At 38.9% G+C, this 14,293-nt stretch overlaps 1 protein-coding gene across 1 annotated transcript; it reads left to right on the top strand.

Moving 5' to 3' along the window:
• Positions 1–220: 220 nt before the first annotated feature.
• Positions 221–896, top strand: LOC149139644 (uncharacterized). Its single transcript, XM_089450784.1, has 3 exons — positions 221–437; positions 518–585; positions 690–896. The coding sequence occupies exons 1-3, from the start codon at positions 221–223 to the stop codon at positions 894–896; spliced, it is 492 nt and encodes a 163-aa protein (XP_089306910.1).
• Positions 897–14,293: the final 13,397 nt, after the last annotated feature.

The following is a 14,293-nucleotide window of genomic DNA, read 5'->3' as shown; positions in this document are numbered from 1 at the left end:
TTAAAATTTTAAATGTGAACTCATACAAATAGGGAAACAAATTATGTACTAAACAAATCAAACTAAAATATTCTAATTACATTTTAATTTATATTATAAAAAATTGTATTTATCAATATTAAAAATAAAATATAAAAAATTAAAACCTCTGCTCATTACCTTATCGAGTCTGGACGAGCGATATCGCCCGTTTTATCTAGCGTGCTTCCTCCCGTCATCTATGGAGCCGAAAATACCGAACGAAAGAATCTCCTCCTCCTCAAATCAGCCACAGCAAAGCCAAGGCTTAGGGTGGGTTTCATTCGGCGTCTATAAGCCTCAGGGTAGCTGCGACATTCATGATGCAAGTGCCCACATGGCCAGAGTAGCTGCTCTGCTTGAGAAGAAAAGTAATATCAAAGTGGCCATTCTTAAAAGCCTACAACATTCATGGGTATGTATGCATCATATCTAATCGCAATCTCATTTCTACATTTTTTTATTTCTCTTATCTCGCCAACATCTCTGCAATTGCAAGTCGCAGTCTTCGCATTGTCGATTGGGGAATCAGATGCCGTTAATAGAGCGACGTTAAATCTGCCGGAGGTGGGTTACTTCTCCTTCCCTCTGTATAATAATCATGTGATCGGAAACGCAGATCCAGCACAGCTAATAAATTGCCGTGGCCATCGATTTTGTTGCGTGATCAGGCAGCGGCGTTCACAAAGGGTATGGATTGCGCCGTGAAAATAGTAGACTCGGGTTGGTTCCGGCAGAGTTCACAGGAGCTCCGCAGAGGCGTTCCCTGTGCCCAGTTATCGCTGAGCGATATCGTTAGCCTGCGCAGAATGCATATCTCGAGCTGGAATAAACATGACTTGCTTTCATACTGTTGCCTGGCCGTACTCAACTCATAGTACTCGACTGAAGGGCATATTATCATACTCCTTCTATGACTCCATGGACGGGACGAAGATTATAGGGTTAGGCGTTTGGGATAGCGTTGAGACGGCGTCCTTTCTGGAGAAGAATCCCAACTCCAACGCCGTGCTACCCTTTTGGAAAGACCTGGGGGCCAAGAAGCTAAAATATCACGTCTGCCAGGTTGTCTATGTGACCTGCCAGGCTGCCGGTCTACAGAATTCTAGGCCATGCTTTCAAATATAACGTAACTGAATTCCGTTAGCTCCGATGTTGGACAGTTGTTTCCAGACACTCCCATAAATGTATTGCCCCTCTGGTGAATATTTAGAATCACGAATCCTCGTTTGTGTATGTATAGAAATATATAACTCAGAATGTGATAGGGGGTTGATCTTCCATTACATGGTGTAATTGGACAAGGTATTGTGGAAGTAGAGCGCGAGCTTGATCGAAGATTATAGTATATGCGTTGTGGCGGTGGAGCGCAAGCGAGAAAGAGAATACTTTTTAAAGTTTTTATGCTACTGTATAGACTGCTCGTTAATATCAATATACTAGTTCGATATAGCGATAGCCGAAGCCAGAGATAGAAATTTGCATTTTGGTTTTCACTTCTCTATGAAAATGAATGAAGAGATTACTTTTATTTTCGTGAGTACTGTATAATAATTCAAAATGAGAATGGGAGGAAAAAGGACATATAATCATTTTCATTGCAGTGGTTTTTACTTCAAATGCATTTTTTTTATTTAATTTTTTTTAAACTAGTGCAGTCATATTTATCAGTATGGTTGATATAGACAGATAGGTTTAAATCAAGCATATATAAAATTACATTTTCCAATGTGATTAGTATACCTAGATTCGATAAACTTATATCTGTTTATTTTAACTACAATAATAATTATTATGGGTATTTAGTATTACTAATAACTATATAAATATTAACAACAAGATTATTTATATATATTATTCTATAAATATTATATTAATATTAAAATAATTGTATAAACTCTTAATATATATTAATTAATAATAAGAATACCTCGTAGTATTATTAGATTATCATTGTATTATTAAAATAATATAAAATTATAAATAATAATAATAATAATAATATTTGATTATAATATTATATTTTTATTATATTTTTATAATAATATACAAATATAATTATCATATTATCTTTTTTTTGTAAGCTAGTGTAGGATCTTCTCTATTATATTCAACAAGATTAATATGGACAGTCAGTTGGTGACCCCAACCCGCCCCGGAGGGAAACCAGACATGTTGGTCCCTATAAGTCTGTAAATGTCAACCCATAACATATGAATATTAACCGTACAGTGATGTGTGGTTTGACGGTAAGTCACTTGGGCTATGCCCGGGCAGACCAAAGTTCAAATCTCATTGAGTACATTTAGCAGCCTGCTGTGGTGGCGGCTAGAGGGGCGGATTCCCCTTTCTCGTTGAGTCTGCTCTTGCCAAAATCATAGGAACTTAGTATAACTGATTTGCAGGTGATTGGTTATGCTCTTGGTGTTATAGTGGCAGCGTTCAGGTTTGATCCTGGGTCTCTCCTAGATTAGGCTAGACAGTTACCGATTCACCATGTGGTATAAAAAAAACATATGAATATTAACCACCGAGTCTATACCATATAGCGTACCCTATCAACAAACTACTCTGGATTCCTATCAGCATTAAGAATTCAAAAACATTTCCAAAAAACTGATTCTCATAGCCTAACAGAAGGATCATTTGAAAACAGAACTGTAAGGTTCAGTCTACCATGTTATCCGGCTTGGTCTTCACCTCGCTCTGCACGGTAGTTATCTTTTTCAACAGAATTTGAATTTCCTCTAGCCTGCTATCCTGCATCAGAAGAGTGAGTTGGAGGTTTTTCATCTCCCTTTTTAGTATTTGGATTCCTTGAGCCTTTTCAGTCATCTCCTCAACAACCTGTTCCATGGCCTTTGCTAATAAACGTTTCATTACCCAATAGACATGCAGAGCTTGTTTGTACAGGGATAAACGTCCCCTTGTGTTTCCTGGGTTCTGTAATAGAATGTCCCAATCCTCCATTTCTGGGTCTGAGGCCTCCTGCAATACATTATTTTCCAACTCCTAGATAATTCTTCTGATCTCCTCATTAGTCCCTTCTTTATACGCCCTTTTCGCTTCCTAAGCCCTTTGCTCTGATGTTCTTCGACCTCTTTTCTGTCCTGTTGTTGATGACGCCTCAACTTCATGACTATCTGTTTGCCTAACTCTCCCACCACCCTTGCGTCTTTTGCCTTTGCCTCTTCTGAAAGGTCAGATGGTACCTCGACTGCCCTGGCCAACCTTGAAAGTCACCTTCTTCGTGAACTCCTTCCTACCAACCTCCATTTCCTCCTCACCTCAAATATCTTCCTCTTCTGACTGCTCCTTCTCTGGCTTGTTAACCCTCACCGCTATTCCTTTGGATAACAGATGCTTTTTGGCCTCCTTGGGGCTTTCTCTCTCCTCGGCCCTCTGCTTATCATTCTCTCTTACGTTCTGAACTCCCTGCCTATCCTTATTGTGGCCCATCCTTCTTCCTTCCTCTTCAGTGTTTTCTCATGCCCTCGTTCTTCTCCCCACCATTGCCTTCTGCCCTCTTCTAAGCTGGTTACCAGGGTTTCTTTGCCTAATACTTTCTGCCTTCACCACCTTACTCAACCTCGGATTGTCTGTTACTTTTTCTTCACCAACTCTTATTGATTTATCGACACCTATCCTGCGCTCCACCGACCGAACACTGTCATCCTTTTCCCCTGCCTTTTTCATTATTCTTTCACCTCCTCGTCTCGGGTCTCGAACACACCTGCATGCTGGCTCTGCATACCGGAGTATGATTATCTTAGGAGGTGGCTTGTGCTTCCATGCACTCGCCTCCATCATTTCTTCACACAGAGTCTTTTTCCCCACCCCGATCGGGGTAAATATAATTATCATATTATCATAATAATATAACCAATATTATTATGATATGTTATTATAATAAGAAGAATAACGACCAATTATTTATTATTTATGATAATTAATAACTATACAAATAATAGCAACTATATTCTTATATAATTATATATTTATGATTATTATATTAATATTATTATAATAATATAAATTCATAATAATAATAATAATAATAATAATAATATTGATCTTGAGGCGAAAGGGGATCGAGGGATGAAGGAAGCAATGATAGCAGGTGAGTAGGGTTAGGGTTTCGGATTCGACCGCCTGAGGCATACCTGAACCTTAGACAGGGTGCAGGGGAAGCTTGCTTCCATTCGCATCCGCTCAGAGAGTCAAAGACTGTAGAGACGTGCAAAGGGCAGGAGATAGAAAGCTGACGGAACTAACAAAGAAATGGTAGCTGAAGTCGGTAGGGGAGAGATCCCCTCCTACAAAATGCAGCAGCAGGGGAGTCAAGCAGAAATGGAGTGCAAGGAAGCACTACAAAAAGTTCCAGAGACATTCTTAGTCATGGGAGCACGCTGGCAAGCAGGGTTAGGTGGCAGATGTTTACCGAGGGCAGCGAAAAAACCAAGGTTTGTAATCCCTAACAAAAAACTTGAAGAATACAAAAGTGATATGAAGGATCATGCTCTAATTTGTAAGTTTGTGGGGATATGGTTGTCTAAGAAGGATTTGGTCAAATGGATACAACAAAGATGGAAACCTAAGGGGCACATAGACTTAAAACTAGGGGAAAAGGGTTTTTTACGGTTATTTTCTCTAACCTAGAAGACAAGGAAAGGATTTTTGAGGGAGGACCCTACTTTCCGAATAATGCTGGTTTATTCATGAGGCACTGGGAGGACTGCTATAACCCAGACAAAGAAAAAATGCTAGTGGCACCTATCTGGGTCAGACTATTTGGACTCCCAATTGAGTTCTGGGATCCGAAGATCCTAGAAGGAATAGGAAATACAATTGGAACATTTGTCAAAGTAGTTGAGACCACTAAAAGAGGGAGATACACATCTTATGCCAGGATATGTGTATATATGAATATAACAGAACCGCTTCTGGAGTTTATTGAGATAGAATACCATGATGAGGTATGGCAACAACCAGTGGATTATGAGCACATTCCATTTCACTGTAGAAGATGCCATGAATATGGCCATCTCTTTAAACAATGCCCTTTAAATGCAGCTGAAGAATCAATAGAAAGGAGAGAGGAAGAGAAGAAGGTAACAGAGGCAAATAGAGAGACCGAAGAAGGATTCAAAGAAGTGCTCACTAGAAGGAAATCTCTAAAAGGATCGAACCCTCTGCAACCACCTGTAAAAACAGTACTACTGGAAAATCAAAACAAGTTTAAGGTCCTTCAGGAAGAGGAAATGGAAATGGAAAAGGAAGACAATGATGAAGAACCAGTGGAACTTTCAAAAGGGGCAAAAGAACAGGACACAATGCAAACAAATATGGAACAGGAGGGGGAAGAAGATAGCATGGACTCGCCAAAAGACCAAACTCAAATGGAGGTAGATCCACAAAAAGACAAAGGAAGTGAAGAGGAACAAGTAATGAGGAGACTGTTACATGAATGGAGGCATCTAGATGAGAGATTTATACTGGAAGAACAAAAGCAATTATATAAAGACATGTTTCAAAAATATAAGGAGAAGGTAGGGGTAATCATGGAAAATCAACCAGAACAACTAGGAGCACAAGGAAACCAAAGTACAGGAATGGGAAATGCTGGAAAAGGAGGAAGAAAATGAGGTAGACGTCCAATGAGTGAGACCATCCAAATGGTTGGGGAGATGCTGGTGAATTCAGGAAGAGTCATACCTCTTTCAGAGGTATTCCAACAACCTCCCAAATTATTAAAATGATAATTACAACTTAGAATATTAGAGGGCTTAATAGTAAGGGGAAACAGAGATATCTGAGAGATAGGTTGAAAAAAGATATACCCAGCATAATGATAATTCAAGAAATTAAGATTATTGCACAGAAATTGAAAGATATAATAAGGAGATTTAATCCTCATTATGAACTAATGGGTAAGGATGTCATGGGTAGCGCAGGAGGTCTGGCAATTCTGTGGAACCTAGAGGAAGTCCAATTTGAAAATTGGGTAAGCATGCCCCGAATTCTTTTAGGCACTTTTAGAATTATAGGCTCATCAGAATGGATACTCCTCACAAGGGTATATGGCCCGCATCTAATGGGCGAACGCAGAAGCTTTCTTCAAAATATGGGAACAATCCGAAGGTTATACCCAGATTTGCCATGGATTGCAGGAGGGGACTTTAACATGATTACAACCCTGACGGAAAAATGAGGAGGCCTGAGAAGAACAGACCCAGACATGGAAGCCTTTGGCAATATGATATCAGAACAAAGACTGGTGGATATTCCTACAATAAATGGGATCCACACATGGAATAATAGAAGAGGAGGAAAAAATCAAATTGCATCAAGATTGGACAGATTTTTGATATCTGAACAAATCATAAACAGGGATATATTCATAGAAACAATGATCCTCCTAGCAATGGGTTTGAACCATTCGCTGATCAGGCCAAAAACTTACATCAAATCTAGCCCAAAAAAGCGATTGTTTAGGTTTGAGGTCTTTTGGCTTAGGGATCAGCAGTTCATCTCAAAAGTGGAAGAGTGGTGGAATCAAAGCCAAAAAAGAGGAAGAAGCATAATGCAGACATTTCAACTAAAATTAAAAGAACTAAAAGGGAAAATTACAAAATGGAACAGAGAATAATTTGGGAAAATATTTAAAGAGTAGCAACACTTAGAACAAAAAATGAGAATAATTTGGGAACATATTTAAAGAACAGCAACACTTAGAACGAAAAATGATAATACTACAGCAAGAAATCATATCAGAAGGCAAAAGTGAGGAAAGAACCAGAGAGGAAGGGATAGTGATAATCCAAATCAATGAACGAAGAAAACAGGAGGAGATCCTATGGAAGCAAAAGTCACAAATATAATGGCTTCATGAAGGCGGAAGGAATACGAAGTTCTTCCACCAAGCCATGATCCAACAACAACAAAGAAATAGAATCTTCTCCATCGAAAATGAGGAGGGTCACTGCTTAGCCCAGCATGAGGAAATGGAATAGGCTCTAGTTAGTAAATTTAAGTACATCCTTATAGAACCTCAAGTGAATAGGGAAGGAGCTATAGGAAGCATATGTAATGAAATCCCAAGGATGATTACCAAGGACCAGAACCTAGCTCTCATGAGGGCAACAACCTTGGAAGAAGTGCAAGAAATCATGAAAGGGATGAAGAAAAATAAAGCTCCAGGACCAAATGGATTCACAGTGGAATTCTACCAAGTAGACTAGCACTTCTTGTGGCAAGACATCTTGGGGGTGGTAGAAGAATCGTGAAGAAATCAGAACGTGTTTCTTGGCCTTAACTCAACCCTTTGGTCTCTTATTCCCAAAACTGCTAAATCGGAAACCACCCAACGTTTTTGACCCATTGATATTTGTAATGTAATCTATAATATTATAGCCACCATGATGGCTAAGAGGCTGAAACCAATTTTGTTTAGTATTATCTCCCTGGAATAGACTGGGTTTGGTGAAGGGAGACAAATCCTAGATGGCTTGGTAGTATCTCAGGAAGTAGTGCATTCTTTGAAACAAAAAAAGGAAACTGGAATGATGATCAAACTAGATCTATCAAAGGCATATGATCATCTAAACTAGGATTACTTAGAACAATATTAATGGCATTTGGCTTCTACAATAGGTGGGTAAAATGGGTCTATGATATGATTTCCACTCCTAATTTTTCCATTCTCTTGAATGGAATGCCAACTTCAACCTTCAATGCCACAAGAGGACTGCGACAGGGGGATCCTTTATCCCCATTCCTGTTCATCATTGTTGTGGAAGGCCTAGGATGATACCTCAAAAAAGAATTGAAAGAGAGAAAAATCAAAGGGCTAAGGTTATGGGGAAGTAGCTTACCGATTACTCATCAACAATTTGTAGATGATATTATGCTTTTTTGTGCAATCTTCCTAAGAGAAATAAAAAGGGTTAAAAGAATCCTTGACCTCTTTATGCAAGCATCAGGAACTAAAATTAACAAGGAAAAATCCTGTACATTCCTCTTCAACATACTAGCCATGGTTAAATCCCACCCGATGAGAATTTTGGGTTTCTTCTCTGGGGAATTACCCACAAAATACTTGGGTAATCAACTAGCTTTAAATCCTTTGAAGATAGAGAATTGGAATCGAACGATTGAGAAACTCGAGATTAGACTAGCTAATTGGTCTTTCTGATCTCTTAATATAGCTGGAAGAATAGTGCTTCTCAAATCGATTCTACAAGCAATCCCCATCTACCCTCTTTCGACAATGGCAGTTCCCAAAGGGGTATGTATAAAAATGATGGAAATATTCAAAAAATTCATTTGGGGAGGACCAAAGAAACAAAAGAAATGGGCTCTGATATCTTGGAAGGGACTGATAAAAAATAAAGAAGAAGGAGGACTGGGTCTTAGAGATCCTTATACACTGAACCAAGTAATGGGGGTGAAGCTTTGGTGGAGATGGATGAGGGGTGGAGGTGATCTATGGAAAAAAATATGGACTCAAAAATACAATATGCCCACAACTACTGAAGGTATTCTTAGACTTGAGGAAACTCCAAGAGGTTCCACAATATGGGACCTGGCTAGCCAAAACAGAGACATTATATTCAAACATGCATTCTGGGAAATACGGAATGGAAATTCAGCTAAATTCTGGGATGAAGCCTGGCAGCAAAGAGAGAGAATGATAGAGATGCAAGGCCTGCGAAACACATGTCAGAAGGCTAAAGCTGAAGGGCTAAATTATGTAAGTGAATACTGGAATGAAGAAAGTCAAGTGGAGACCTGGAGAACCTGGAAGAAACCGGAAGAGTGGGATAGTCATATTGATACTGAACAAAGAGAACTATATGTAAGAGAAATGGAGTCAAGAAGAATAACCATTAGAACAGGTCCAGATATACTAAGGTGGGGTAGATCCATGAAGGGAACCTTCACGACTAAAGAAGCCTACCATCTAACTATTCAGCAGGAGCAAGATGAAAATGCACCCATGTGGAAACAAATATGGCAGAGTAACTGGTGGCTGAAAGTAACTATGTTCTTATGGTTAGTAGGAAAAGGGTGAATTTTGACTTGGGATCAGATTCAGAAGCATGGATTCCATGGACCTCCCAGATGCAGCCTATGCAAGCAGGACCAAGAAATGCAAGAACACCTTCTGAACACATGCCCTGTTGCTCAGCAGCAATGGGAAGAAATCAAGAAACTATTCGGGAAGACAAACAGAGACCCTCATAACATTAAACAAACCATTAAACAATGGGGGCGAGGTCAATTTTCAAGTCCGGTGGTTAGAAGAGCCTGGAGTCTAGCGATGGGTTTTAATATGTGGCTAATATGGAAAGAAAGAAATCGGAGAATATTTCAAAACAAAGACAGATCTCCAGAGACGATCTGGAAGGGAACCCAAAAACATATAAGGGAAACTATCCTAGCGGAATCTTGGAATCAAGAAGATTGGAAAGCAACTCCAGAAGAAGAAAGGATCCTAGCATGCCTAAATCTAGAACAAGGCATGGTGTATCCCCAGAAGCAAAAAGACCAGAGCACTCATAATCAGAGCCCAGCCAAGTTCAAATGCCCACGTGATGGCTTCATCAAACTAAACTTTGACGGAGCCTCAAAAGGAAATCCAGGGCCAGCAGGGTTCGGAGGCATCTTCAGGGATAATCAAGGGCAGACAAGATGGGTTTATGTAGATCGGGGTGGTATAATGAGCAATAATGAAGCTGAATTAATGGCAGTCTATCAAGGACTTAGAATAGCAATCCGAAATGGATACACTAATTTGGAAATAGAAGGAGATTCGAACCTAGTGATAGAAACGCTCAGAAAACTGAATAATGGCAAGGACTGGGAGAAAGTAGCGCAAAGTTGGAGGACAGCAGGACTAATTCAGGACCTGGCAGAAATAATAAAACGCATTGAGTACAAGATCATAAACCATGTTAGAAGGGATGGTAATAAGGTAGCGGATTTCCTTGCTAACTAGGGTTGCAATGAACAAGGAGGTAAGGTAGATAGTATATGGCCAATTCATTGGGAAGAACAATGGTGGGGGCCTCTCAAATCAATCATTACCCAGGATAATAATGAGATCACAAACTCAAGATAATGGATACAGATGGCCCCCGATCGGGGTGAAAGAGTTGGAGAAGACATGTGAAAATATTGGGAAGGGGAAAGGGTGGTAAGGCTTGCCACCACACATCCTTATAATTCAACAGGACACGGGGGTAGCATGCAGGCAGGGTAGAATCTAGAGGTGTAGAGGTGACAGGGAAGTGAGGGAAGAGGTAGGAGGAAACGGCGGCGGAAGGATGATGAGATGCAGGGTAGGTGGGAGGAGGTTAATAAGGGAGGAAAAGAGCAGTATGAAGGTTATTATGCAGCAAAGGAAGGAGACAGCTGGAGCTCGGTGTGAACTGGTGTTTTCTAACACTTTGCAAAGGACCAGGTATGTATTCTCAAAACCAAGCCCTGCATTTCTTTCAATCTTTAGTTGTACTAAGGAAAACGGGGGGAAGCTAGGAGTAGCAGAGAGAGGGAGAAGCGAGTGGGAGTTGGAATTCTTTCTTGATACAAGCAGTAAGGGGACAGAGGGTGGTAGGATGAGAGATGCTAAGGAAGAGTCTAGTAAGGTTGGGAACCATGAAGACCAGGGTAAAAGCATGCGGGGATTACATACATATAATGAACAGGGGTAGCTTGAGGAGGTTAAACAGGCTATCTAGGAGGCATAGAAGACTACCGAAAACACTCACTAACCATGTCTAGGGAGAGGAAAGCTTGGGAATAACCAAACCATTGGAAGAACATGGAATGGGGAGGGTAAAACTTGGGAGATGGAAGCACAACAGACTGGATTAGAAGCAATTACGGAGAATCTAACCTCTTTTGTTGGCCATGGTAAACAACCGGCAGTAAAGAACAAAATGGCATGCCCAGGTTGTGGAAGGGTGCATGGGGGCAGAGCCAGACATAACCAGATAGGCTGAAATGAAACAAAGCCCTCCTCGCAAGCATCTCAGAGACACAGTCAAAAAACCATGAGACATACTGTGTTAGAGGTGGAAAAGGCATACAGAGAAGGAACTAATAGGACATTCTTAATATCATTCAAGAATTGGAGGCAAATGTAATGGAAGGAGATTCGAAACCTGAAAAGGAAGAATGGGAAAACTTCATTCCTGACCCGGGCAACACTAGGGGACGCTTGACCTTATACAAGCACGCCTTACATTTTGTTGGGTGATGAAGCATTTACTTGCCAAGGAAATGGAGCAGGTAGCAGAGGAAATGGCTGAGTTGGCCTAGGGTATGCCTAATATGAAGAGAGAAATGAAGAATCTCCAAATCACTATGGTTATGCAGGATAGCAAGCTGGACGAAATCTAGCAATAGCTGAAGAATATTGCTCCAGCAGCGAGGGACGCAGAAGGACCTCCTGAGATTGTGGAAGATTAATCCTTTAGTTTAAGACAATGGCTTACCATGTTTGCTTCTTGAGGATAGTATTTATTTTTCTTGTTAATAGTTTTAATGACTGTCTGGAACCCGCTTAATAGTTGTTGTTGTGAAGTTTATCTAGCATGGATTAGCAGACTTATTATTTTTTGTTATTGGATGGCTTATAAAAACTTAAGGTGGCCAACAAATTTGGTTTCCCATTTGGGCGGGTTGAGACCACCAAAATGCTATATCTGGTATCACCTAATTTTATACGAATAGAAAACGAAAGGTCCTACCGTAGTTTACAAAAAAAATATTATTATTATTATTATTCGTAGGATTTAGTATTTTTAATATTTATCTTAGGGTTTTTATACATAGGGTTAATTATTATGAGTGTTTAGGATTACTAATAACTATATAAATATTAATAACCAGATTATTTACATATTTTACTATATAGATATTATATTAATATCATAATAATTATATAAACTCCTGATATATATCCTTGTCACAATGTGAGAATCAACTGTGGCTCACCATGATTGATATTATAAACCTAAGGGAATAATAAACCTAACGGATTGATATTATAAACCCAAACGAATAATAAAACTAAGGTATTAATCCTAAACACCAAGGGATTATGAACTGAAGGGAATAATATTAAACCCATGGGACTAATATTATAAACCCAATATTGATAAACTCCAATATAAATAATATTAACACTAAAATAAACATGGTTTATTTTGATGGTGAGACAATCTTTGTCACAATGCAACGTTCAAACATGGTTGACCATGGTTGGCTATGATTGACAATGGTTGACCATGATTGATATTATAACTCTAAGGGAATAGTAAACCCAACTTATTTACATTATAAACCCAAATGAATAATAAACCCAAGGGATTAAAAATAAAACCCGAAGGGATTATGAACTCAAGGGAATAATATTAAGCCCAAGGGATTATGAACCCAAGGGAATAATATTAAGCCCAAGGGACTAATATTATAAACCCAACATTTGTAAACCGAAATATAAATATTAGAAAGATTAAAATAAACATAATCTATTCATAGTGAGACAATCCTTATGACAATGTGACATTCAACCATGCTTGACCATGATTGATATTATAAACATGAGGTAATAATAAACCCAAGGGATCGATATTATAAACCCAAATGAATAATAAACCCAAGGGATTAATACTGAAACCCCAAGGGATTATAAACCCGAGGGAATAATATTAAACCCAGGGGACTAACATTATAAACCCAACATTCGTAAACCCAAATATAAATATTACAAACACTAAAAAAAACATCATTTATTTTCATGGTTAGAAAATCCTTGTGACAATGTGACATTCAAGCATGGTTGACCATGGTTGGCTATGATTCACAATGGTTTACCATGATCGATATTATAAATGTAAGGGAATAATGATGTCGAGTTACCCCTGCTCTACCCATAGTAATCATGTGCAATGCATAATCACATTCATCCCAGGAATTGTTAACTCTGTGTCGAGTTAAATCCTCAATACATTATATGGTTAAGGCCCCCATTAGTTAGAACTCATGTGGGAACATTCATCTATTAGCACATAGTCTAACCCTTCATATTCTTTCACTATCGGGAGTTAAATCAACTCCAAAGCCTTCATTAACCTTTTTATTAAAGCCTTTCCCTAAATCCTTCCTATCGTTACTATCGGGACACATACACCCTTCTAAAACCTTTATAGAACCCTTTAACCGCATAAATAAACAAAACTCCCTTTTAAACTTTGGGTTATAACTAGACTAAACCATAAAACCCTTCTATTGGTGCTTTAATCCTTCGTAAACCATTTACAAAGGAAATAACCCCAAACATGAAAATACTTACATTTTATGCCTTTCATAAGCCTTGCACAGTTATCGATAATTAACTTTATCACAATCGGCCATCGCAGTTACCCACGGTCTTATCACATATATGCTCTATCACACCTCCAGTTTCGATATGCGACTATCGAAACAATTAAACCACCTTTTAATATGAAAAGAAGGAAGTACACTAAAATTCCGCTATGAACCATATAGCGGAACTCAGAGTTTATACATCTTCACTTATATTTATTGTCGGGTCCGGCCCTCCATATAAACCTTTCGCTACGCTACTCCTCTTTTGATCTCCAATCGCCGATCCGCCCAATCTTCGATCAACACTTATCACTATCGGCTATCTCTTGATTCCTACACTTTAAAACTTCCGATCTAACATGTGTTTATGGATCCGATGGGTTCTAAGTCACATTCAATAAGGTTTCGGGTCTGGCCATATATCGCATGTCATAATCACTTCCTCCCTTTGAAGGATTGCGATGCGATCCTGAAACCAATATAAAGTGTTAGATCTGTGGGAGGAGATCAACGACAAAGGATAATGTGAAGGCTAATGAGTGGACCTGATGATATTTATAAATGCAGATGTAAAAATTTTGAGATCCGCTTATATTGTTCGGAGCAGAAATTTAATGTATTTCCATTATATTTCTATAAAGTGTTGTGTCAAGCGATTTTATGCAAAAGTGTTATTCAAATGCTCCGATAGTCACATATTAGAGTCAGAGGGGGATAAAGATATGTATGTGGTATGACCACGGTAATTGGCGATGAGCGATTGCGATAAAGGTGATTCTCGAGAATTGTACAAAGACCAAGAATTGGCAGAAAAAGGTATGATGTATGTGGTTTTATGTGTTATCAATTATAAAGGGTTTATAATAGATTGAAGCACGATAGAATGGTTTGAAGA

Source organism: Pinus tabuliformis, chromosome X, assembly GCF_031772625.1.
Source record: "Pinus tabuliformis cultivar Carrire ecotype Pingquan chromosome X, CPIR1, whole genome shotgun sequence".
Lineage (NCBI taxonomy): Eukaryota > Viridiplantae > Streptophyta > Pinopsida > Pinales > Pinaceae > Pinus > Pinus tabuliformis.
The sequence above is the reverse complement of the archived record's forward strand: the minus strand, read 5'-3'. Positions and strand labels throughout refer to the sequence as shown.